This window comes from Ischnura elegans, chromosome 6 (assembly GCF_921293095.1).
Source record: "Ischnura elegans chromosome 6, ioIscEleg1.1, whole genome shotgun sequence".
NCBI classification, from domain to species: Eukaryota; Metazoa; Arthropoda; class Insecta; order Odonata; family Coenagrionidae; genus Ischnura; species Ischnura elegans.
In genome coordinates this window covers 35,745,948-35,773,876 of record NC_060251.1, presented here as the reverse complement: position 1 = coordinate 35,773,876, position 27,929 = coordinate 35,745,948, and the positions used below count along the sequence as shown (strand labels likewise).

Sequence of the window (27,929 nt, the reverse complement as noted above, 5' to 3'; positions counted from 1 at the left end):
GTTGGAGGATTTAATGTCGCGTTCCGAAACTAAAAAAAAGTGATCGCTGACCAAATATGCAAATCAGTGAAGAAATTTACAACGAAGCATTGATTTCAATTGAAGACATGTGCTTGATGATGTCAAACAAACTATTAATTCAATTAGGCCTGGCCGCGCCCAATCGTCCAATGCATGAATCTTTTAACCAAGAGTTGCACCGAGAAAAACTGTATGATCTCAACACTTTGAAAGAATTAATTCAAACAAATCTTCCACTGTTGAATGAACAACAGAGGTATGTATTTGATACTCTTATGAAAGTAACAAATGATGAAACTGGGGGGATTTACTTCTTAGATGCACCTGGTGGTACAGGAAAAACGTTTTTGATTTCATTAATATTAGCAACAATTCGCTCACAAAATAAAATTGCACTTGCACTCGCTTCGTCGGGAATCGCAGCAACTTTGCTTGAAGGTGGTCGAACAGCCCATTCATCACTAAAATTGCCATTAAATATGCAAAGCAATGAAACTCCAACCTGCAACATTTCGAAAAACTCTGCAATGGCAAAGGTTTTGCAGCAATGTCAATTGATCATTTGGGATGAATGCACGATGGCACATAAAAAATTTTTGGAGGCTTTAGACAGAACCTTAAAAGATCTACGGAGCAATCAGAACCGATTTGGTGGTGCAATGATTTTATTAGCAGGAGATTTTCGTCAAACATTGCCAGTGATTCCACGACCAACGCCAGCTGATGAACTCAACGCATGTCTAAAGTCATCCAATTTGTGGAAATATGTCGAAGTACTTCATTTAAGCAAGAATATGCGTGTTGAGTTGCAAAATGACCAATCTGGAAACATATTCTCTAAACAACTCATTGACATTGGTAATGGCAATTTTCCTATTGACATGTTGACTGGATGCATTAACTTTCCTCAAAGTTTTTGTCATTTAACTCAATCAAAAGAAGAACTCATTCAGAAGGTATTTCCAGATGTTGCTCAAAATTACAGAAACCATGATTGGTTAAGCGAACGAGCTATATTGGTAGCCAAAAACATTGATGTAAATGAATTAAATTTCAAAATTCAAGAACAAATTACAGGCGAATCGAGGATATATAAATCAGTTGATTCGGCAACTAACCAAGACGATGTAGTTAACTATCCACCGGAATTTTTAAACTCGCTGGATTTGCCAGGATTGCCACCTCACAATCTTCAATTAAAGGTTGGATCGGTAATTATAATGTTGCGAAATATCAACCAACCGCGCCTTTGCAACGGCACACGGTTAGCGATAAAAAAACTACTAAACAACGTGATAGAAGCAACTATATTGAAAGGAAAGTATAAAGGAGAAGATGTTCTCATACCGCGCATCCCAATGATTCCGACTGATGTGCCATTTGAGTTTAAACGACTACAGTTTCCAGTGCGGCTTGCTTTTGCTATGACCATAAACAAGTCCCAGGGGCAATCATTAAGTGTTTGTGGTATTAATTTGGAAAATCCATGTTTCTCACATGGTCAATTGTATGTTGCCTGTTCCCGTATTGGAAAACCATCAGATTTGTTTGTCTATGCGCCAGGTAATCAAACAAAAGCATCGTTTATCACAAAGCACTACAATGAAAATAGAACTGATTTTTTTTGTTAATAATTATGATTTACATGATTAAAAATGACTTACTTTTAAATGCTTATAGTGTTTTATTTAATTATTTTTAATTCACACCGAATTATTACCAGGGTGACGGTTCTGTTCAGGATAATTTTTTGCAAAGAATTAAAAAAAGGTAGGAACAAAACACTGCCACATTACAAATTTTTTTGACAGGACGAAGTCTGTCGGGTCAGCTAGTTTAATATATAACTTAACAGAGTGAACTTAATATAATCTCTGCTGTTTATTATGGTAATACTGCATTTTTATGCCATATTTTGGAACAAATCCTGGGTATATTTCACTAACCAATGGACAAGAGATCAGAAATAATGGAATATGTAGTACTATTTATTACGCAATCTCAGGTGTTAGTCAAATTCAGCTAGCTGATCTCCATAGAAAATGCTGCGGCAGGAGAGCTAGAAATAGCTGTTTTTTTAAAAATTGTATTCTAATGGTAATTTATGTATAGTAGTGCACCTTAAAATGTGTTACTTCATAAAGGTGTTGTAGGTGAGGGGCCACATAACCCATGATGTTATGCTAAAGGTATAACGCTGAAAGTGATTTCATTTTAAGGTGAATATTATTAGATAATGCAGAAATGGGTATTCATAAACCAGTGATACAATCCCATTAACTTTCTAAATCATTAAATACTCAGCATTTTCATAAATAAATTAAGGAGTAAATTCATTAAAATCAACAGTTTCAATGCATAGATTACTTTAAAACCATTGACAGTCGTGGCATAATATAAGATATTGTTCAAGTAAAATGGAGAGGCAATTTATTTACCATACCCGTCAATGAAGTAATACCGGCGACATTGAATTGGTTTTTACTGGTTTTGGATGTATATGACAATTTATTTTACATGAATTCTTGGTCATGATGAGTTGGAAATGGCAAATAGATGCTATGAGTAAAGATCGTGGCTTTAAATTCATTTAAGCAGTGGGCGTGGACAATATCCCGGGTGAGCATCTGAAGAATCTAGGCATAAAGATGGTAGGAGAAGGTTTTTCGAACTAGTATGCAGGATCTATGAGGAGGGATGTTGGCTGGAGAATTTTGTTTAAACGGTTCTCATTCCGCTATCAATATGCTATATATATATATATATGTTTGGAAAAAGGAGATGCACGTAGCACGTAATATAAATGGTTCAAGTCACTATCACTAAACATAGAAACACAAAAAGAAACACTCACACGGGAAAATAAAACTTGGAGCTTGCGAAGCAGTGACTTCTTTATCAGCCTGAGTCATGATGGGGAGGAAAGAAGTGCGTTGGTCAAGGGAAAAAGGGGGGAGAGGTGTAAAGGGGAGAGGTAGTTAGGATGAGACGTTCAACCCCGGAAAGCTATTGGCTTGCAAACGCTAGATGCACGCCAATTCGAGGGTGTGGAGATTGAGGGCGGAATCGGTGGGGGAAAGGGAGGCAATAACTGAAACTTGGAAGCATTCATTGAAGAGGGAGTCCTGAGACAAAGAATGTGTGGGGACTGGGAGAGATGCGTGGGGGGATGACGGACAGCGGGAGGCACGGCGATTATTTATTCTAAGATTGATGGGGGTGGCTCATTAGCCTACATAGACAGCGGGGCAGAAGTTGCAATGAAGGAGGTAAATGATATTGGTGGAAGTACAGGTGGCAGAGGGAAATATCGGGAGGCATTTAAGTTTGGGGAGAGAAGAGGCTGGGGGTGGAGAGAAAATCTTTCAGGTTTTACATCTGGGACGATTGCACGGTGAGGGTGGGGGAGTGGTGACTGAATGCTATTTTTGAAGAGGGCGGGTGGCTTTGAAGATGGTACTTAGGTTAGGTGGTAAGTGATCCGTCGAGTAGAAGGGAAAATCTGGGAGGTGGATTTATGGTTGAAGAGAATGTGGTACCAGTCCTTCAGGATATCCTGTAGGGTATGAGCGCCGGGAAAGTAAGTGGTGAACTCTTTACGACCGTCTATGAAGAGAGAAGGCAGTGGAAGAATGTGGACACAGAACCGTGCAAAAGGATGTTTAGGGAAATAAATAATCAACTGTTGTGTGAACTAAGAGGCAAGGGAGGCTTGTCAGAAAAGACAGTGGATATGTGTACTCCGCCACTCACTTGGTCACCCTTCAAAACCTTTGGTTGGGGACACTAGTTTCCCTGATATTTCAAAACATACGTCTATGACCTTTGACCCCCGTTATGACCTTCGGAGGTCAAAAATCAACAATACAGATCCATGAACTGCAAAAATGACTTGGGCACCCTTTAAAACCTATGGTTCCACACGTTAGTTGTCATGGTGACGTTTAAATCTATGACCTTTGACTCCTATTATGACCCTCGGAGGTCAAACAGTCAACAATATGGATCTATTAACTGCAAAAACGACTTTGGCACCCTTTAAAACCTATGCTTTGACACGTTGGTTGTCACGATGGCCCGACGTTTCCCTCTATGACCTTCGACCCCCGTATTCACCTTGGAGGTCAATTAGTGGATAGTACGGATATAAGGACAATACTATTAACTTGGACACCCTTTAAAAAACATGGATCGACACCTTTTTAGGTATGCTTTTCTATTTGCCACCTTAATGACCTTGACTGTGACCTTACTGTTTTAACGGTTAAATTTTCTTAAATAAAGTGTAATTTTCGGTTTTATCGTGCCCGAAAACCTAAGAATTGTCATCTTGGTAGATGAATTTCAGAATTTTTCTCTCTCGATTTTTTTAACATTGAAACCCCATAAGGCAAACTCAAATTTTTTGTTTGGACCCACATTGTGAGGTCAAAAGAAGAAAATTCTAAAATGTTGTTTACATTCAAAAAACATAGGACCTTTTCCCATGAGCATTCAAATAAATTCATATGTAAGCAAAGGAAGGGATAGAACGAATAACCATAGACTCTTGCAAAACTCCCCCCCCCTCCTTGAACCCATCCCCAATCCCAGTGCCTCACACAACATTTGTTTCGAAAAATTTTTTTCTCTCACCTTCATCGAAGTTCAGCCAGAGAGAGCAATAAGCATCGAGGTGAGAGCTAGGGAGATGGCCCACATCTGGGTCGAAAAGGCGTTTGAACCATTCGGGCTAAACATTGCCCATTAGCTACTACAGCCAACCCTATCCCCTCAATCCCTTCCCCCTTCTTCCACCCCCACTACTTCACCAAGGAGAACAACTGGAGGAATTTCCCCGCCTGCAGCAGTTCACCTTCGGTACCTAAGATAGCGGGTCATCCCGCTGAAACGTCTGTCAGTTATTGTGTCTGTTTTCTGTGTTTCTGTGTTTTTCATAGTCAATTTTGTCCGTTATTTTCGATCTTATATGACTCAAAGAGGATTGGAGCGCTGTGAACGATGACGATCTGTAAAAATAACAAAACACAAAACATTCATTTTTTGAATGCATTGTACTTTTATTATCTTATATATAAAAATGAATCGCAAAATGTGTTGGTAAGCGCATAACTCAACAACGCCTGGACCAATTTGGCCAATTCTTTTTTTTAAATGTTCGTTGAAGTCCAAGGATGGTTCTTACGGCGAGAAAAAAATCGAATAATTGCCGGGAAAATCCTAAAAACAGCCCTTTTCTTTTTCACATACAAACGTTTTCTAACTAAAACGTAGAATCAATTTGAGCTTTATTGCTATTATATAAAGTTCATATTAAATTACAAGCACTCACTGTTATCTAAGAAATGTAGGTGTGTTCCTAACGTCAAAAAGTAAATTTGCACTTTCTTACCGCTATACAAAGTTCAAATTCAATCATATCTATCAAAACAGTGTGCGTGTGTGCGTTGGAGCACAGAATACGTCGTTGGAGGATTTAATGTCGTGTACTAAACTAAAAAAAAGTGATCGCGGACCCAACCAAATTGAATAGTCACAAAATATAATAATAACAACTTGGTTGGCTTCGCGATATTATTTCTTTTGTTTTACTTTCGGCAGGCGACAAAAAAAAATAAAACATTGGTATGGCTTTAAAGGATTTGACTTCAAGTCATATCAGATTTAAAAAAAAAAAACAAATTAAAAAAACAACTGTCAATGTCGATTTGCCGCCTTTGCCGGTGTTGTTTTTCTTGGATTTTCTGTTATACTCTACTGAGTGTGCTTTTGTTTTGTTTGCAGTGTTTTGTTATCTACCTATGAAAAAAAAGTTATTGCATGTGACACAATATTTTAATAATGCCTCCTATAAGACGAGGCAATTTAAGTAGAAGAACAAGGAAAACCAGTACCAGGATACACAGATGTATATTCCACCGATGCGATTGGTCGAATTTATTCAGTACATCCAAGCAATGATGAATGTTTTTATTTACGACTGCTATTAGTCAATGTACGTGGCCCAACATCATTCCAACATTTACGAACTGTTGATGGTGAATTGTGTGGATCCTGTCAACGTTTACGATTGCTAGAAAATGACGCTCATTGGGACCAAACTCTCAGTGATGCTGTAATATCTTCGCACGCTCATCAAATACGAACATTGTTTTCTATAATCATATCTACATGCTTCCCATCAAACCCAATTGATTCGTGGATCAAGTACAAAGATTATATGTGTGATGATATTTTGTGTCAAATACGGAATAGAATGGGAAATCCAAATATGCAAATCAGTGAAGAAATTTACAACGAAGCATTGATTTCAATTGAAGACATGTGCTTGATGATGTCAAACAAACTATTAATTCAATTAGGCCTGGCCGCGCCCAATCGTCCAATGCATGAATCTTTTAACCAAGAGTTGCACCGAGAAAAACTGTATGATCTCAACACTTAGAAAGAATTAATTCAAACAAATCTTCCACTGTTGAATGAACAACAGAGGTATGTATTTGATACTCTTATGAAAGTAACAAATGATGAAACTGGGGGGATTTACTTCTTAGATGCACCTGGTGGTACAGGAAAAACTTTTTTGATTTCATTAATATTAGCAACAATTCGCTCACAAAATAAAATTGCACTTGCACTCGCTTCGTCGGGAATCGCAGCAACTTTGCATGAAGGTGGTCGAACAGCCCATTCAGCACTAAAATTGCCATTAAATATGCAAAGCAATGAAACTCCAACCTGCAACATTTCGAAGAACTCTGCAATGGCAAAGGTTTTGCAGCAATGTCAATTGATCATTTGGGATGAATGCACGATGGCACATAAAAAATTTTTGGAGGCTTTAGACAGAACCTTGAAAGATCTACGGAGCAATCAGAACCGATTTGGTGGTGCAATGATTTTATTAGCAGGAGATTTTCGTCAAACATTGCCAGTGATTCCACGATCAACGACAGCTGATGAACTCAACGCATGTCTAAAGTCATCCAATTTGTGGAAATATGTCAAAGTACTTCATTTAAGCAAGAATATGCGTGTTGAGTTGCAAAATGACCAATCTGGAAACATATTCTCTAAACAACTCATTGACATTGGTAATGGCAATTTTCCTATTGACATGTTGACTGGATGCGTTAACTTTCCTCAAAGTTTTTGTCATTTAACTCAATCAAAAGAAGAACTCATTCAGAAGGTATTTCCAGATGTTGCTCAAAATTACAGAAACCATGATTGGTTAAGCGAACGAGCTATATTGGCAGCCAAAAACATTGATGTAAATGAATTAAATTTCAAAATTCAAGAACAAATTACAGGCGAATCGAGGATATATAAATCAGTTGATTCGGCAACTAACCAAGACGATGTAGTTAACTATCCACCGGAATTTTTAAACTCGCTGGATTTGCCAGGATTGCCACCTCACAATCTTCAATTAAAGGTTGGATCGGTAATTATAATGTTGCGAAATATCAACCAACCGCGCCTTTGCAACGGCACACGGTTAGCGATAAAAAAACTACTAAACAACGTGATAGAAGCAACTATATTGAAAGGAAAGTATAAAGGAGAAGATGTTCTCATACCGCGCATCCCAATGATTCCGACTGATGTGCCATTTGAGTTTAAACGAGTACAGTTTCCAGTGCGGCTTGCTTTTGCTATGACCATAAACAAGTCCCAGGAGCAATCATTCAGTGTTTGTGGTATTAATTTGGAAAACCCATGTTTCTCACATGGTCAATTGTATGTTGCCTGTTCCCGTATTGGAAAACCATCAGATTTGTTTGTCTATGCGCCAGGTAATCAAACAAAAAACATCGTTTATCACAAAGCACTACAATGAAAATAGAACTGATTTTTTTTGTTAATAATTATGATTTACATGATTAAAAATGACTTACTTTTAAATGCTTATAGTGTTTTATTTAATTATTTTTAATTCACACCGAATTATTACCAGGGTGACGGTTCTGTTCAGGATAATTTTTTGCAAAGAATATAAAAAAGATAGGAACAAAACACTGCCACATTACAAATTTTTTTGACAGAACGAAGTCTGTCGGGTCAGCTAGTCTTAATAAATAAATTTCAAATTACATCTCGTTAAGCAATTATGACAAATAAAAAATAAAAATTATTAGTCTCTTACTGCAATGGAGTGTACTATATTTGTAGTGAGTCTTTCGCCAACACAAACAAACTGCATGGTTTACCCACGCGATGGTATGCCACGTATAAATTTCCGAGCGAAAAACTCGGTGCACCCAAATCCTAAGCCGCAAACAGTCATAGTTTGGCCTCGAGACTTACTGTCTGTCATTGCGAATGCCATCTAATTGGAAAATGAACCCGTTTGAATTCTGATGGAACATCCAATAATGGTAATAGGGATTCGTGGTAGTAATACATTTTCTCCTTTATTTTTCTTTCCATTCAAAATAGTCGGCAATGTTTTCCATCAATATTTATGATTAATCGCGTGGCATTACCGTGGTATTAGCCGTGGTGGGTTCAAATAAGAAACCATATTTAACTGGAGATCCAACCAAGTTGTAAACGGTGCAATGGTATTAATTCCTGGCAAATCCAATAAATTCAAAACCTCAGGTGGATAATTTAAAGCTTCGCTTGTATCGCAAACTGTATCGATAGAAGAGATGTCAACTACATAAACAATAATGACGGTCGTCAAGGGTACAGTAAGCCAAAAACGCTAAAATTTTAGTTTATTTTGATGTTTTTTTTCTAAATTCACTGTAAATCACGTTGAAAACGAAATTCGATTGCAAGAATAAAAATATGCATTTCTTTTTCTTTCCAGTGGCATATGTCTCAAGTAAATGTGACTAGTCTGGTTTCTACGAATATATAATATTTTTCACGTTTGGCACTTGGTATACTTTTCGGAAGCCAATACTTCGTTTACGTACAACCATAGAAAACGTATTTTCATGCCACTATTTGCCACATAATAAACTTAACTACGGAAGGTAAAAGCGAACGACGAACCTTAATGATGCAACGTAAGTTCCCACGTCAATGATCATATTTGCTCCGTACTTATTACTATCTTGTACAGACCGCTTTTGAAGTAATTTGAAGACAATAAGGTTCTACGGCGAACTTCGTACCGCCTAACAATCAATGAACTTACAGTTTACTTACACCATTTATAAATCAAGAGCGGCTGCATCGTTTTTAATCATGTTTAATTTATTATAATAAAAAAAGGATACAAATTCAATAAAACTACGTAAATGAGAACCAAAATTGCTTGTCAGAAAGACATTTTCTTTATCGAATCTACATAGAGTGAATCGGAGCGCGTTAACGCGGATTTTTTTCAACAAATTTTCTTACGTTTTAGCTTAAGAAATTTTGGGCATTGTGGTTTAATAAAGCAGTTCATGAAATAAAAATTATACGCATTCAGTTGTTGGCTATTTGCGTTATTAGCTGTAAAAAAATGTTTTTAGGTCCAAGTCTGTTGCATACACTTGGCCCATTCAGGGGGCAGGTTGACACGACCCCAGACCGACGCTTGACTGATGCTCAAAATCGTGCAAGAAAAGCCCCTATGAAGCAGCATTCGCATTAAATGACTTAAGGCGCGCCAGTTTTAGTATCTCTGTTTGGAAAAAATGCACTGCGTAAACGTACTGCATGCGTAAACGCACCACGGTGAGCCCTACACATTCGGGTTTAATGTCTTGCGTCAAGCATCTTCTGAGAAACAACAGTTTTTGTTTTGTTATCAGGCGCAAGATGAAGCGGATGAAGCTAAATAAATATAGCGAAGCAAAGCAGTGACGCAGCGAGGGGAGGTTTTGGGGGATAAACCCCCCCCCCCTAAGAGCTTAGAGAATTTTTTTATGAAAGATTATGTTATTAATATTAGGGGGACGGATGACTAACAAACAAAACACATTTAACTATTCACACAGCCACAAAACCCACTATTTTGAACCATTTATCTTAAAAAATGTCTGGGGGAAGTGCCCCCACACTTCCCGCTTACCTTAGCGAGTTTTCTATACCCTACAGACCCGTGGTATTAGCTGCACCAAAAACCCCCTATCCTAGCTACGCACTTGAAGCGAAGGAAGAAATGGTAAATTTTTACAAAAGGTACAATCCGGATTTCGCCTTCAAACCTTCACTTTCCTGTAGTGTTTTTGCCTCCTGATTAACGTGGTGACATTCATTCCTGGCGGAAATCAATAGTTTTCGAGATATTTTAACTTTTATGGATAGCGATTTTCGGGTTCTGCGCATGCGCGGCCATATTGGAATGGCGGTAAATTAGTTTCACGGAACATGTTTGAAATTGTAAACAAGAGAAAAATATCCCTAGTGATGGTCCAATACATAACAAAGTGGGGGGTAGAAGTGTATAAATCACATTCTGGGCACATGTACGGGCTGGTCAACTAGAAAAAAATATCCTTCGAGCTGGTCCAGTTGGTAAAGCGGGTAAATCACTTTCTGGGCACATGTACGACTTGGTCAACTAGAAAAAAATATCCTTCGAGCTGGTCCAGTTGGTAAAGCGGGTAAATCACTTTCCGGGCACATGTACGACTTGGTCAACTAGAAAAAAATATCCTTCGAGCTGGTCCAGTTGGTAAAGCGGGTAAATCACTTTCCGGGCACATGTACGAGTTGGTCAACTAGAAAAAAATATCCATCGAGCTGGTCCAGTTGGTAGGGTGGGAGGTAGAAGTGGGTAAAATGTGCTTACCTTCCAGTGCTTATGGTTGCCCAGATGTCCCAGGCTGGTCTTCCACGACGACATGGACCAAATTGAATGAAAGTTTAAATTGGGCGGCATGGTAATGTTTGCGCATGCGCAGAAGGTGAAGTGCGTAAAGTAAAGGGTGAGTAAGTGAAGATCGTAAATGGCGGCGCATGCGCAGAACCCGAAAATCGCTATCCATAAAAGTTAAAATATCTCGAAAACTATTGATTTCCGCCAGGAATGAATGTCACCACGTTAATCAGGAGGCAAAAACACTACAGGAAAGTGAAGGTTTGAAGGCGAAATCCGGATTGTACCTTTTGTAAAATAATACCGAAGAAATATAGAGGATGGTTTATCGACTCGTGAACATAGCACGCTAAATTGACCATGAGAAAATCATGGGTTTTCATTAGCACATGAGCACAAACAACCCAAAAACTGAAAAAATGACCATGCGATTTTTTAATCGTTATCACGAATGCAACACGAATTGTAAATTGAATACGTTTAAGCTCAAAAGGGCATATGAGTTGAGATCATGGAATCTACGGAATGAGGACTTCCTAACCTTTGAATTTTCCTTTGAGTAAAGTTGCGTGAATCACATTCATCACCAATTTTTTTAATGACCAAACACGTTCCGTTGGATAGTTATGGTTGGTTTAGGCTCCGAAAGATCATGAGCACAGAAACTACATTTTTCTGTAAATCGTGCCTTGGTAAGCCAGGTACGTCCAAGGACTTAAAATATTCAGATAGATAGTTGGTGATTTCGTCTTCGTTTGTTACACATTTAAAAGATTCGAATCCATGCAGAGTACGAACTATTTGAATTTACCTCGTTTTAGTCATCCACATCTTCGTTCTTGCTCGCTAAATCAACCATCTTTGATTCTTTTGGTGATCAATCATATTCTGGAACTCTTTGTTGATGAGCTCACTGAAACTAATTTGCAATCATTCCAAGGAAATGAGTTAAAACTACTCGATTCCTCGACAGGAACACGGACATTACCGTTTGTCAACAATTGCTTGGAGATTTGTTTACAAACACGGTAGTGAAGTGTCAACTCGATCTGGGCCACGGCTGGGCTTACAATCAGCTCGAATTAAATTTTTAAAATGTAATTTCAATTTAATTAATATTTTGAATATATTTAGTAATTAAAATGTTATATTACACACCTACATTTCTTAGATAACAGTGAGTGCTTGTAATTTAATATGAACTTTATATAATAGCAATAAAGCTCAAATTGATTCTACGTTTTAGTTAGAAAACGTTTGTATGTGAAAAAGAAAAGGGCTGTTTTTAGGGTTTTCCCGGCAATTATTCGATTTTTTTCTCGCCGTAAGAACCATCCTTGGACTTCAACGAACATTTTAAAAAAAGAATTGGCCAAATTGGTCCAGGCGTTGTTGAGTTATGCGCTTACCAACACATTTTGCGATTCATTTTTATATATAAGAAGATTTAACTTGGTGGCTATAAAGTGGTAGTATTCTTACTTTTCCGCTGTGTTACTGTACATTTTAAAATGGTTTGTGCGAGCTCGTCTCCCTTAATATGCATTACAACGTAAATTATTTAATCGAGGTGATCAGCAGACGATATTTGGCCGCCATGTTTTTGTAGGGTGTAGGGTTGGTTCGGGTACCCTACATCAAGTAGGGCCCGTTTAGTTCCAAAAACGGCCATATGTAGGGCTTGATGTGGCGTATGTAGGGTGAGATCGGTTTATGTAGGGGCTGATGACGTATCCAGGGTCGGTTGGCCCTACAGGGTCGACTAAGAATACGGCCCTTAGTGATGAAATTGGAGAACCACGCACGGCGTTGCTCGGCAAAAAATATCTGGAGAACTCGTTAATGAGAAGAATATAAGTCTTCGCGCCAATTTGCAGAGCATTAAAATAGTTTTAATATTCGAAAATATTTAGAATATTTTTTTAAAAACCCATTAGATATGACATATTGAACATAACGAGAAAGCAAAGCAGTGAAACATTAATACACGCCTTTTGCCATGGGACAATAGACTTTAGTCATGAAAAAAAACCCTCCCCAGACCACAGTCCTACAAAAAAAGTAATGAATTAAGCCTATTTTTGCTTTACTTAAAATCGTACTTTCACGGCAAGTACGAAAAACAATAAATTATGATAATTTAAGACCACTTCCAGTATTACCAACCCCAAAATAGGATAGAAGCCACAAGATGTCTGCCGCCTTAGAAGACTTGCGCAAGCCAACATATGTCGTAGGTTTAAATGATCATGTGCCAAATACTGATGTTCAGTCTAATATGAATCGCGTTAAAATTAAGAGCCAAAACATCATTAGGACTTTCTATTCAATTCCTTAGTGAAAAAGTAAATTTTAAAACTCACAATTTGTTCACTCCGGAGACTGCAACGGTGTACTGCGCCGTGGTGCCTATCCGCGTGATTTGGAAACTGAGGCAGTTCCATTGGTGGAAAAATAGTGAAGGACTAATTGCGTAGACATAATAAGTATCAGCCACATTGAAAGTCTGAAAAGGAGGTAACGATCAATAAATTATGGAATGTAGTGAGCATTAGCAACATAGGAAAGGAATACATTCACACCTCAAACAAAAAAAGCACAATGGTGTTTACGTGGGTCAAACTGGTCTCAAATTTGTTAGCAGAGCGAAAGATCATATGAAATATGTGAAACATTAACAATGACCAAAAATCACATTTTGTGGGAATATTATCGAAAATGGCCACCGATGTAATTTAGACGCAAGATTTTACATGCTAATGACAAAGGTTTTTAACTTGATTTTTTTTGAGAAAGTAGGAAAACTGAGTGAAAATTTCGAGCTTTTACGATAATAGGGAATAAATATATTAACGAAATGGTGTGGTTGGGTTCTAAATAGAGAAGAAGGTGTATCATAAAGTACTTTCTTCAAAGTTTTCTTCCTGCAAAAATATACCAAATGTTTGGATACAGTACTGGAAATGAGAATTAGGTACCAAAAGTAACAACCATGATGTGTTACTGAATAATGGCACGCAATTTACAAAAGTTCTTTTTAGAAGTGGAAAGTGGTTTTTATTCATTGTCATTGGAAAGGCCAATTTGATTGGGAATTGTTTTCTTGTAATTTGTAAAGGCATGGTCTTTTAATTTAGAATAATACCATGTCTTGAGTCGATATACCTCTTGCGTGTAATCGACATGGAAAAATATAAACTTTGAATAATTTAAGTATACTGAGACTAGGCATTGAACTTCACGGAGTCACCCGCAATGCAAAAATTGTGCGAAAAATTTACAGAGAAAAAATAATTCGCCTTGAGCGGGATAGTCCACAATTTTGCACAGATTTCCGCTTCGTACAGGAAACGTGTCGTGTTAAAATAAAATCCAGTGGAAAAATTGCAATTTCTCATTTCAAATTCCTGAAAAAGGCATCCTATGGATGTCCACAAGTGGGACACTAGGACGTTCATAGGAAGTTCAGAGAACATCAAATGGATGTCCAATTGAAATCAATTCACTTGCTGGGGTACTGCTCTGAAAGACAATGTTTTGATTAAAAGGAGTTACACAAACCTGAGCAGTAGAAACTTGGATATATTCCCAAGTATTTTAAAGAAAATTTCAAATATTCTTAAGGAACACACCTCATTCAGTGACGTTAAAGCTTGGTTACTGGAAATAGAGAGGTAACATCTACTAACAACAACAATCATAATTTTGAATTTCTAACTGCATGACCTTGTGTCCCCAAAAAATTAGCTATTGACAAATTGTTATGTAAAATAATAAATAACTACAGCCAAAACAATAACGTGAATTTTGTTTGGACATTATTAGGGATGTGCGAGTAGCACTTATTGATCTCGAGTCGAGTATCGAGTCGAGTTGAAATTACTCGCGAGTATCGAGTCGAGCATGATAATTTCTGAACCAGGCAATACAGCAATACATACTACAATATATTCTACTCCATTTCCCATTCTGAATGTTTAACCTAATGTAAGAAGGAAAATATAATGAGGATCTTTGTTAGTTAATGTCAGAATTAGGAGATGAATGAAAATTAATGTGTCTTCAATAGTTCCATAGGCACAATTGAAATTAATTAACCCAAAGTAATACGTCGACCAATTAAGTCACATATGTATCCAAAGTACAAGGGAGAGCCCTGAGTATAGTCATTTTCACAGCAATAATAAAAATTACATACTACGCATATGAATCATTTAATATTTGGTCCTTTAACATTCTCATGCAGAAAAACCAATTATTCTACTTGCTCAGCCAGCAGGTTTTGACGTCTCCATGTTCCAGTATTACTGCCTGAGGAAAATTGCCTTTTGCTACATACATGTGTGGTTGGGAAGTAGTTTCTCCACTAAATTGCAAGATTTCGGAACCTTTGGAATTTTACTCAAAATTATATCAACGATTGAATCTTCATGGAATTCAGGTGGACGAAGCGAACGAACTATAGAACTTAGCTTTAGTTTTGTAGAGCAAAAAAATTCTATACTTCTCACGCTGTTTAATCAACCTAAAAACTCTTGTTTTTTAAGTTAAAGAAAGAAACTAAACGCAACAAATGAATACCACGTCGGACAGGCATCAGATGGCACTACTTGTGATGTGAAAACTCCCCTATCCGCGCGACTCACCTCGGCGAAGGTGGAAAGGGAAAAAGTGTGTCGGTTGTTGCCTTTCGCGGAAACAATTCATTTTTCTCTTTCTTAAGCATCCAGACTTAATCTCCATTCTACTTCGATACCCGAGACATATTTCTTATGCGTGGGATGGTTCTGAAAAATATTCAATCCTCAGTATTTTCACTCGAGTAATGCGTTAAATGGTCAATCGATCGATACATAATCCTTTTTAACATCCATAGGTTAGTGTTTTAGTTCAATGAAGACGATATTCCGTGCTTAAAATGACGATTTTCAGGAATAAATTTTTAAAAACTTGAAAAATCGGCCTCAGTTGTCGAGTCGCCTCAGTTACCGCGGCGTGTAGCTCAGCCTTGACGCGTGATTGAAAAATCGCTCTCATTTCCTTCGTCAGAAACGTTTTTTCCCCTAGATTTCCACTAAGTAATCTTTATAAATCTCTACTTTATATTGTGGTTAAAATTTCCCGAGTTATATTTTTCGTTAACGAAATATAATGTCTACTTAATGCCAAATTTCACGTGAAAAACCGGTCGGCCATTTTGCGTTGTAAAACCAGACAGACGAGAGCCAAAATCATCAAAAGTATAAGCAAAGCACCAGGTCAAAGGAATATTGCGTTTTTTATTCCATTAAAATCATACCAACGCAACACCACCTGTATACATTCAAAGATTTTGGAGGAAAAACGAGATCGCGCGTGATTTTGAAAAATTGGTCATGTTTCGGCCACTGTATCATCAATTATGGGTTGTATTTAGGTAAAATGGAATAGGAATCTATATCTGATAATAATTTATGAGTATTTACGCTAAGTTTCAAGTCTCTATCTCTAAAAAGGTCATCTTGGACTTCATTCCTGCTTTTTCTGATTTCGAACCAGTGTGCGCCGGGTCAGAAGACGATCGGCCGCTGCGGCTGACGTAAAGGTATTCGGCGCCCACGTCGACAACTATAATTAGGGCTCCTAGATAATGGTAAATAAAAACTTCACTTGGCGGTATAAAAATGGACCAACGTTCAGTACATAAAGTCGGTAAAAAGATCCATTTTGTGATCAAGGCGGTAAAAAAAATCGTTAAATAAAACATCGTTTTTCGAGAACAAAAATGAACTTTTATCAAGCCAAATACTATTAAGCAACTCATATAAAAGGGGGAGACACTGATCACAAGGTAATGCAAAATATTTAAAACTTCAAACTTCACTTATCAACTTCCTAACATATAAAATAATGAACAGTTCTTACAATATTCTTTAATGTATTCCGCTAACGCATCCCATCTAATGCACCTCGTTAAAGAAGAATAGGAACAAGTTGGCACAATTTTATCCATTAGGGTACTTGTTCCTTAGGTGTGACAGGTATTGATGCTTTGTTCAAGAACAAAAGTTTGCATAGTGTGACACGTGTTGAGCCCCTGAAGTTGTGTAGACCATATATGCTGGCTACTAAGTTGAGCTTGTAGGCCAAACACTATGTGTACCATGTCTTCATAGAATGGTACAATTAACACTTAACAAAAAAATTATCGAATGGCTTTTTCTCAGAAACGGTAAATCTTAGATAAAAAAGTAAAAACACAACTTTGTAGATAATTTTTTGATCTTAAATTTTAGTCGGAGATATTTTTATCCTAAAACTAACCGTTTTGCCAAAAAATAAAAAAATAACCATTTTTGTGACCTTTGACCTTGAATAAAATGTTTTGCACACACTGGATCGAAGGGGACTTTTCAGTATTTCATCAGAGTGGTATCCTTAAGGTTCATGAAAATTTTCAGCTCGTTGGGAATTTATGCAATGGTCAATGTGTATTTTGACCGGGCTATTGGGGGCTCCCAGAGCGCATCAGTAGTAGCCACGACCCTCAACGCATTCGCTACGAGGGCGGAGTTATTTTTCGGAACATTCTATGAGGCCGATTCTTGCCCTAGCAATCGTTGCTGATGAATTTATTCTTTGTGCTAGGGACGTGTTACTATAAGGTATAAAAGCCTAAACTTGGGTGCCCTACCGAATCGTTTACGCAGTCAGGGAGGTTCGCGTAGCGGCCGGCTCCAATGCGCAACGGGCCTAGCGGTTACTCCTCCTGAATGCACCTGTGTCTTCAACGTACTATCGGCCGCTTTGGGAGCTCTTCTTCATGACACTTGTCGGAATAAGCAATTTTTAGCTGGTAGGAAAAAAGAACTGAATGGCGGCGTAGAGATGCCGATGATAACGCCTCGAATGAGAGTTTTTTGGGATGAGGAAATTCGCGGCTTCAACTTTATTCGCGGATTTGTTTTTAAAAAAACAGAGGCTCTTTTTGATTGTTTGCAATTTAAAAAGAAGCGAAATGATCAAAAATCCTCTCAAAATCGTGGAAAAAATCGCAGAAAAAGTAAAAAACATTGAAATTCGCGTAAATACTGAAAATGTGCCAAAAGTCGCGAAAAATTGCAAAATTTCGCGTAGGCGAGAATCAAGGAGTCCTAACTGTATACTGCAACTATTAAGCCAAGGGATTAGAATGACTTATTGGCATTAAAAACTGAATTATTACATGAGTTTCATGATAGCGCTTCCTGTTGGCAGATTGCTGGACTTATTATAGCCTCGAAAGCTATGTAACCGTAACTAATCGACTCGACATTCGTAATGCTACTCGAAACGCTCGAGTCGAGTACTTAAAAAAAACTACTCGACTCGACTGGAATATTCGAGTACTCGCAAATTCCTAGATATTATGTCTACTGCTCACAAGCCAGCATATTTTAGCAGGACCAAATGAGTTTTGAGTTGCAATTTTTAAAAAGATGAAGCTTGTTTTTGCACTTTTAAAAAACTGTATGATATTGTATCTTATGTAACTATGACATTCATCTCCTCTTCGTATCTATTTTATTTCCACCGTCACATTAATTAAAGCTCAAACAAAAGAATTTTTTTTACTTACGGTATAGAAGCCAGCAAATACATATGATTGCACTGATGGGCAAGTTCCAAAGGTGTATTTCTGACCAAAACTCGGAGGCGTTAAAACCAGAATCAAGAGTAATATTCCCTTCATGGGGAAGTTACAGCAACCACTGGTTCTCTTCATTTCTCCTTAGTTAAAAAAAGAGAGCAAAAATCACAGGACGGAATATTTCAGTAGCTCCTATTACAGGGCTCTTTATGAGGAGAGATACAAGTTTAGAGCCCAAGTTTTTTATTTTAGCAGCGATGGGCCGCAAATTATAGTACATAATATTATTTTGTTTCTTTAAATAAGACTTCTGTGCACACTTTTCAATGTCCCTGGACGAATAATACGTAAAACACTGAGGCGAAAACTTACTAGAATTTGGTACGGAAGCTTCAACGGTGTTTGAATTGATAACTGTTTTTCGGGTTAATGCCCCATTCCATTCATGAAAATTTAATTTCTGGGCACGTTATATTATTCCAAGACGCAAAGATCATCGCCAGAGAAAATAAATATTTTCCTCGGCTTTAAAGGGAGGTAATAGAAATAGCGAATCACGGGAAGAACATCAATAAGGAAAACGGCTTAGCTTCATCTTTCAAACGGCTCTTCGAGCAATGGGATTCAAACCGAGCAAATCAGCACGCGCTTGAACAGCCTTTACATTTAAGGAAGCTCTTCAGATCATTTGGACCCGAAGACGGGAGCTGGAATGCGCCCCAAACTGTCGTCCACCAAAATGATCCAACGCGGCATTAAGCCGAAAAAAAATTATCAATTTACTTGAGTTTGGTTTGGAAAATCGAAATTTTAAGCAATCCACGAGATCACAGCTGTGATATAACAAATGGGTACACTACTTAAAACTTTAAATATAATTTATGCCACGCAGGGATAAGGAGTCATCGCACCCAGATAACAACGGCAATACCCTAAAAATGTCATCAAAATACATCAAATTCCACCATAAAAATCAGCAGCAAAAGGTAAGCTTTATGGCTCCCATAAGAATTGCATTGCATTCCGTGCACATAATTTTCCTTCTGAATTTCGTAATTACCTCCACCCAAAATGTAAAATGAAAATTTATACCATAATATGAGGCAAGGAATGCGGTAAATTATATTTAAAATACAATTTTCAATTCGCTTCGTTATCTGCTGATTATTGCAATTTTAGATGCAAATGTATCGAGTGTTTTTACATCTCAATATCAGAAATTAACCATAGTTATCAGGAGTACACGTGCATTTAAAACAAGTTACAAAGATGTTTTATTTCATTATCAGATATTTATGCCAGTAGTATTTTAAAACTGATTGCATGACTAAATTTAACGTCAAAACGTAAAAATTAATTCAAAGTTTAACCCGTTGAATGTCAACGGGTGTCATTTGCCAGTTGTTGAAAAACATTATTCCTAATGCAGTTTAAACACAAAGATACTGTATATATATCATTATATCCGTCTATGATCAAACATCAAAATGTGTTAATTTATAAATAAAATTAAGTAGGTACCTTCTACGCTGAATGCCAGGCCCAGAAATAAGATACGACCAAGGTATGTGATACTTTCTTGATCACTTCCCAGTGCTCTTGAAAACAATGGCGTGGAGCTAACAGAAAACGTCTTATATATAGCTCGTAAATTTTAAATCCTCCGTGAAAAAAACTGGCTCACCGTCATAATTGCACCATGAACATTCCCAAACTTTGTGATGCGCGACTCGCAGCTCTTCCCGATAACTAATGCGACGGATTGGCTATGCTAACCAAAATAATTATAGGTCTTACTTGGGCATCAGCTTTTTGGACCAATTTTTATCGGGGAATCTCCACACATTTTAATCTTCTAACGCCGCCTGCCGCAAGGGGGAATTGTTGGGAGGGGCACTGATTACATAGGTACCACGGAAAGGACCAGTTAGATCGACAAACGAGAATAGACAAGGGAAAAACGATACTTGAGGATAGACGCCGGCGCGTTGTGATACGGATTGCTTCAAAGAAATTATTATCTGCCACTAGCGTTCCCAGGATGAGGGACTTAGGGGTTTATTACATTTTGATCTTGAATATTTCCAAGGAAATAAATTTCTTTCGCAGTTTTGATTTCCTTTCAATTTATGTCCATATCAATCCACTGTATTAACATCAAAAATGTTGAAATAAGGAAAATAATAATGAAGCCACTAATCTTTGCGTAGTGACACGGTCAAGCCGTATGAAAATAGCACCAACACTCCTGGACCTTGGGGGTGACCAGGAGAAAAGGGGCGCTCTGGAATGCCGCTATTTTCATGGAAGACGAAGCACAAAGGAAACCACGACAGAGATGAGTATGCAGTAGCAGAGATGAAGTAAAGACTAACATTAAAACAGGGAAACAAAAACTGGAAGTGGTGGATGAAGAAGGGAAGAAGACAAATTCCAGTATTTATCCCAAGCCTTGGAGGCTGGTTCACCGCATTCTTATGGAAGGGTTCCCATCGTCAAAAGGAAACTATAAAAAAGCAAATGACCTGCTAAAAGCGCGGTATGCTTGACCAGGCCTCTTGATCGGTTTATACAAGGGAGCTTTTATCTTTGGTATTAAGAAAAGGAGAAGATCGGCCTCTGAATCAACTGTACGATAATTTGGGAAACGCTCGGCGTTACTCGTGATAATTACATTTCCTTATTAATACCTCTCATTGAATCGGCAATTCTGGAAGATTTGTCTCTGCTTAGGGAGCGGTAGCGAAATATGCATGACGACACTGAAGAAAGTGACGAATTGTCTGTATTAATGACATTTCTGCGCGTCGAAGTGGAGAGCCTAGAGCGGTTAGTGCTGAGGAAAAATAGGTTTGTGCCATTAGATGAAGATACTTTAACGTGCCTTCAGCCGTCGCTTTAGTTTCAGTGGAAAACAAAGAGAGCAAAAAAGGCAAATGTGTTTTCTGTGAGAAGGACACTCCCCCACATCAAGATTGTGTCACAGCCATCTCTCTTTCAGCTGGGCAACTTCAGCACGCCAACAACACTGCTTGTCACCATGCTAAATTCCTTCGAGATAACAAAATTCTGGGATTTGGAAACGCTCGGAATATCAGACCAAGGAACAAAGAAAATTAAGGAAGAGAAGGACCGGAAAATATTGGATTTTTTCCAGAAAACAGGTCCATCGATATGTAGTCCATCTTCCTTGGATTGATGGTCGGCCCCCAGAGCTGCGAACTAATATTGAATCTGCGGAAGGTCGACTACGTTCAACTACAAGAAAGCTGCGTCGTATGGGCAAATTCAAGGAATATGATACAGTACTAAATGGCTGGCAAGGATGGGAGTATAATTGAGAGGGTTGAAGGACACGAAGAGACAAATAGGGTACATTACTTGCCACAAAGAGCTGTATTGAAGGAACAAGGAACCACAAAGGTCCGACCCGTGTTCGATGCCTCAAATAAAGGTGACCATTGCCTTTTTCTTGATGACTGTATAGAAAAGGGTACTACCCTGATTGATTTAATACCCCTCATTTTGACCAGTTTTCGGCAATACCCTATTGGTCTTATAGCTGATATTGAAAAGGCATTTCTACAGATTTCTTTGGATCCTAATGATCGAGACATGCTACGATTTCTCTGGTGGAACGAAGATCAGAAAATTATATATCGTCATTGCCGAGTAGTCTTTGGAGTGGCACGAAGCCCTCTCCTGTTAGCATCTGTTTTGAATCACTTGCTGGATAATGGTTCCCCTGAGTTGAAAGATACTGATGCAAAGTTAAAGAGTCTTTTTATGTTGGCAGTTGCGTCACGGGGGTTTCATCACTGAAGGAGCTACATAAATTTATAAATGAGTCTCAGCAGTTGTTACTACCGGCTGGCGTCAATTTTAGAGGATGGACTAGAAATGCTGATAACGAAACTTCAGTACAACCTGTAGTTCAAATGGTTTTGCTGTACAGATGAATTGGGTTGTGATTGTGACAGATTCAGTCAAGCTGTCGGGCCATTAACCAAGAGGACGTTGCTATCTTGTACTCAGAAAAAATATTTGACCCCATTGGTTTCACAGTGCCCGTTTCCCTCATTCCAAAATTATTGCTTCAACGTGTATGGCATTGAGATTTGAATGGGATGAAGTTCTACCTGAGAAAATCAGGGAAGAATTCGATAAATGGGCTTGTCAACTAAGAACGCCAGCTGGTTACAAAATACCTCGTCAGATTGTTATCGACCAAAGCAGCTCATTGCATGTGTTTTGCGATACTAGCGAATCAGCATATGCTTGCTGTGTTTTTTGCGGACAGATAAGGAGGGCAAAGTACACCAGTTTAGTTCAAGCAAAAGCATGAGTGGCATCATCATCATCCTTATCACTGGTCAACAATCCTAGGATTGGTTTGACGCAACTCTCCACTCAATTCTCCTATCAGCTAATCTGACCTACGTATTTCTTCTCTTTCACATCCTTCTTTACTTGTTCCATATATTTTGCTCGAGGTCTTCCTTTTCCGTTCTTACCATCCACTTGTCCCTCGACGATTGTCTTCATCAGGCCATCATGTCTCAAGATGTGACCTATAAGGTTGTTCCGTCTTCTTGTTAAGGTTTTTATGAGGCTACTCTTCTCTCCTACTCTTCTTAGGACTTCCTCGATACTAACTCGGTCGATCCATTTGATCTTCATCATTCTTCTGTAGCACCACATTTCGAAGGCATCTATCCTTGCTTTCTCCGCTGCGGTCATTGTCCATGCCTCACTTCCGTATAGGAGTATTCCAAATGTAGGTTCTTATAAATTGTTTCTTAACTTCCATATTTAAGTTTCCCGCTGTAAGCAGGTCTCTCTTTTGGTGAAATGCTCTCTTCGCCAGATAGCCCGGTCAAATTAGCCCAAAAGAGGGGGTACCCCAATACGCGTGTTACGTGTCCAATAATGTTCAGAGAGCGCAATAATATAGTTATGCATATTACTGAGAGTACAGTTACGGGTAATTTCGAATGGCTCTATCTCAGAAATGATAAATCTTAGAGGAAAAAGTATGATGACAATTTTGTAGAAAATTAACTGCTCTACAATTTTGAACCGAACAATTTTTATCGTAAAACTAACCGTTTGGCCGAAAAATCCAAAAAACCCATTTTTGTGACCTTTGACCTTGAATAAAAATTTTTGCACACACGGGATCGATGGGGACTTTTCAGGATTTCATTAGAGTGGTATCCCTAACGCTCCTGGAAATTTTCAGCTTCTTGGCAATTTATGCAAGGGTCAATGTCTATTTTGACCGGGCTATGAGCTATTCTGCTGATAATTTCTTTCTTACTTCTCCCGTTACTAGTTATCATACTTCCCAAATAACCGCTGCGGTCAGTGAAAGGAAAGGGATGATGGAAAATCATGACAACCAATTTGTTTACATCAAAGTTGATTGAATAATTGATTGAACTAAAACTTCCAAACAATAGAAGCAGGGGTGAAATTGGAAGAGGAAAAGTGGAAAAGAAGAATAAGGAGCTATAATGACATAAGGGGAAAGATAAGGCACAAGGAAAATAATTTGCATTGAAATTTTTGTAAATTCAAATTATTCATGGCTCGTTTGTATACAATTGCACGATTCCACGGTGCAAAACAAGTCCACACTGATAATATTTTTATTGAAAACACTTCAAACTCGATTATCAATTTTTTTCCCTGTTATTCCTGGCTGAAACTATACTAGCGTATAAATTTCGCCGCACTCAGTGTGCTTTATTCAGTTGTTAGAAATAGGATAGAAAGGTAATTTCATTTCAAATTAACACAGAAAAGTACAATTTCCAACCTGACCCTCTTCGATTTTGATGAAATTTGGAGTGTTTGTTACACATGATTAGAGAATGAAGAATACCAAATTACAGAATCTTATCTTGAGTAACATAAGAGTAATGGCCATTCGAAGTTCTAAAACTGTGCCGAAAATTTGACCAACACTCGTAATATAAACGGCTGTGGCTTCAGTTCTAATAAGAAAGAACAGTGAAGAAGGTAAATTTCGAAAGATGAACAGTGAATTAGGTGAATTTCAAACAAGCTTTTCAAAGATATTCAATTTACTCATATTAGAAGAATGCTCAGTTAAGGTCAGTGACTTTGACCTCGAATATCTCAAAACATGTCGCCTTCCAAACATAAGAAAAAATATATTTCATCCTTCATATTAGACTATACAACATAGTAAAAATACAAGTTGGGATGACTATTGGATCAGATGATATCGTATAAAATAATATGTACAGCAATGCGTTGCATTAATTCCAAAGTTAACCGTATTCAGGTCCCAACAATGGGATAAATAGCACTGAAAAATATATATTAGTGATGGGTCGGTTCGATTCCTCGATTCTCGATCAAGAACCGGAATCGAAAACGAGTACCTGTCAAGTGAAAAATCGATTCCGATTCCAGTAGTACTTCAAACCACAAATTTATACACGACCACATTTCCAACAGTCATTCGAATTTTCGCGCCACGTAAACATGATAACAAAACACTGAAATATATATCTTAAATATCTTGGGATGTGCGAGTACTCGAAAATTCGATTCGAGTAGAGTAATTGGTACTCAACTCGAGCGTTTCGAGTAGCATCACGAATGTCGAGTCGAGTAGTTAAGGTTACAGAGCTTTCGAGGCTAGTAGGTCCAGCATTCTGGCGACAGGAAGCGCTATCATGAAACTCATGTAATAATGCAGTTTTAAAAGCCGATAAGTCATTCTAATGCCTTGGCCTGGTAGTTTCAGCTTTCCGAATACATTATAGTTGTCGACGTGGGCGCCGAATACCGATCGTCTTCCGACACGGCGCACACTGGTCCGAAATCGGAAAAAGCTGGAATAAAGTCCAAAATGACCTTTTTGGGGATAGAGGCATGAAACGTAGCGTAAATACTCATAAATAATTACCAGATATAGATTTATATGCCATTTTACATAAATACGACCCTTTAGTGAGATACAGTAGCCCAAACATGACCAATTTTTCAATGCCACGCGAGATATCGTTTTTCCTCAAAAAATATTTGAATTTATCCAGGTGGTTTTGCGTTGGTATGAGTTTTATGGAACAAAAAACGCAATATTCCTTTGACCAGGTGCTTTGCCAATACTTTCAATGACTTTTGGAGATATTGGCTCTCATCTCTCAAATTGGAGAGGGGGAAGACAACTATCGGGGCAGAGTCATCGAGGCTGTATTTGTCATCGAGTTCGAAAAACTAAATAACTCACAGGGGCATAACTAATTTCATCATGCATTCCGGCATTCATGGTGGTCGGACGTGTGTAGCTCTGTAGCCTAAAGCGTCTATACATGTGCCTTAAGTTGTCTGCATATTGTGATTAATACGTATCACGTAGCACTAATCAACAAACACTAACTATTTACGAACTCACAAAGCAATTTGAAATCTTCATGAAGTGCAACAAGTGTGAAGAAGATATTGTTGACGAGGAGTTCGTCAATTGTTACGGCTGCTCGTCAAGAATTCACTTCAACTGTGCCGGCATCAGAGAGTCGACATATAGGTCTATGTCCTCGAAGAAAAAAGAGGCTTGGAGATGTGTTACCTGTCGTTGTGCTGAGAATTCAAAGCAAAATGAGCAAAGCAGAAATCCACCAGCTGCATCCGTAGAGGCTCAGCCAGCTGAGGAACAACGAGAGAGCTGTTCCACTGATGCTGTTCTCACGAGGGAGGATGTACTACAAATTAAGAAGAGTCTTACCTTCCTCAGCCACGGCTATGATGAGTTTGTAAGTACCATAAATGCTTTTAAGAACACTGTGGGTGAGCTGAATAACACTATCAGTGACCTAAAAGAACAACTTAAACAGAAAGACACTCTTATTTGTGATCTCCAAAAGAAGGTTAACCGGTTGGAGCAAAAACAGCTAGAAAACCGCTTAGAAATTGTGGGTATTCCCTTGGGTGATAGTGATAGCAGTGAGCTCCTGACTGCTAAAGTTATCGATGTTGCCAAGGATGTTGGCGTTGTAATTGATAGCAGAACTATATCTGAGGTTTTCGTCCTTCCTAAGGCTAAAACAAAGCTACAAAAAATCGTTGTTGAGTTTAACAGCAAAGTTGTGAGGAAATCTCTTTTAATCAACAGAACCTCCTTGAACAGCCCTGAGAACAGGAAAAAGTACCCTAATGCAAAAATATACATCAATGAAAGTCTAACTCCTTATCTCAAAAACTTGATGTGGTAAGTTAGGACTAGGGCTAAAGAACTTGATTTCAAATTTGTCTGGTATAGAAATGGTGGAATACTTGTCAAAAAAAACGAAACCAGCCGAATAATTAAAGTGGAAAATGAAAATGACCTATGTAAATTGATATAATATATATTTCAATTGATTATATTCCTGTTTCTTATTACTGATTTTGTTATTGTCATTAAGTATTTAACACTATAAGACACATTAAGTGTTCTATCTGTTTGCTGTTGAAATTGAAAGATCTTTTGGCATCATGGATCCATTGTCATCAATAGCTAGTGATGTTGAATGCAAATCCTATGAGAGCACTGGTGGTTTCTTGAATAATGTAAATTTGTTTAAAGGTTGTATTTTTTGTTCGTTGAATGTGAGGTCATTGAAGAAAGGTTGGGATGAAGTAAAAGTATTGCTCAATATGCTGAATAATAGGGGTCAGGTATTGGCATGTTTGTTGACTGAGGTCAATATAAAATCATCAGAAATGGGTCCTTACAACCTACTAGGTTTCAACTCTTTCCATAAACTGAGGGAAGAACGAAAGGGTGGAGGTATGATTGTCTTTCTGAGGGAGGTCTTGCCTGCAACGGTAGTTGATTTCGAGTTGGACGAATGCGAGTCATTGATCTTGAAAATGGTTTATGATTCTAACACAGTGTTATTAGTATGTGTTTACAGACCACCACATTGTAAGAAAAAGGATTTCCTCATTAGTCTGGAATCCTTCCTCGAAAGTAGATCAGAAAACCAGATTATATTGATTGGTGACTTTAATTTGAATCTAAAATCGAAAAAAGATACTAATGTGGACGCATACAAAAATTTACTTGCATCCAATGGGCTCACTGCTTGTATCACAAAAAGCACTAGAATAGAAATAAAAAAACGTAAAGTGACAGCTTCATGCTTGGATCACATTAACGTTAAAGGTTTCCACTCAAAACTTGATGGTTTCATTATCAAAACAAAAATATCTGATCACTTTCCTGTTGGTGTTTTCATACACACAGATAAGAGCTTACCTGAAGATAAGGTTATGGGACAATCTACTCATCTTTGCGACCGGAGGGTAACACAATTAATAAACAGAATAAACTGGTCGACACTACTTACACTCAATGATTCTGACAGCATTTATCAGCAACTGTGCGAAAAGTTAAATCATGTTTATTCATTATCTAAAATCAGGCAACGGGAAAATATCGGTAATAATACATTTAAACTTCCGTGGATGAATAATGCTATTTATTCAGAAATACAGATAAGAGACACACTA

General features: G+C 37.9%; 1 protein-coding gene across 1 annotated transcript in view; it reads right to left on the bottom strand.

The window, feature by feature from the left end:
* Positions 1–18,510, bottom strand: part of LOC124160657 — a 38,970-nt gene extending 20,460 nt beyond the window's left edge. Inside the window, exons 1-2 of the mRNA XM_046536579.1 lie at positions 18,387–18,510; positions 13,153–13,295 (exon numbers count right to left, since the gene is read on the bottom strand). Of these exons, the coding sequence (XP_046392535.1) occupies positions 13,153–13,295; positions 18,387–18,500 (257 nt within the window). The 5' untranslated portion in view covers positions 18,501–18,510. The remainder of the gene's footprint in view (positions 1–13,152; positions 13,296–18,386) is intronic.
* Positions 18,511–27,929: the final 9,419 nt, after the last annotated feature.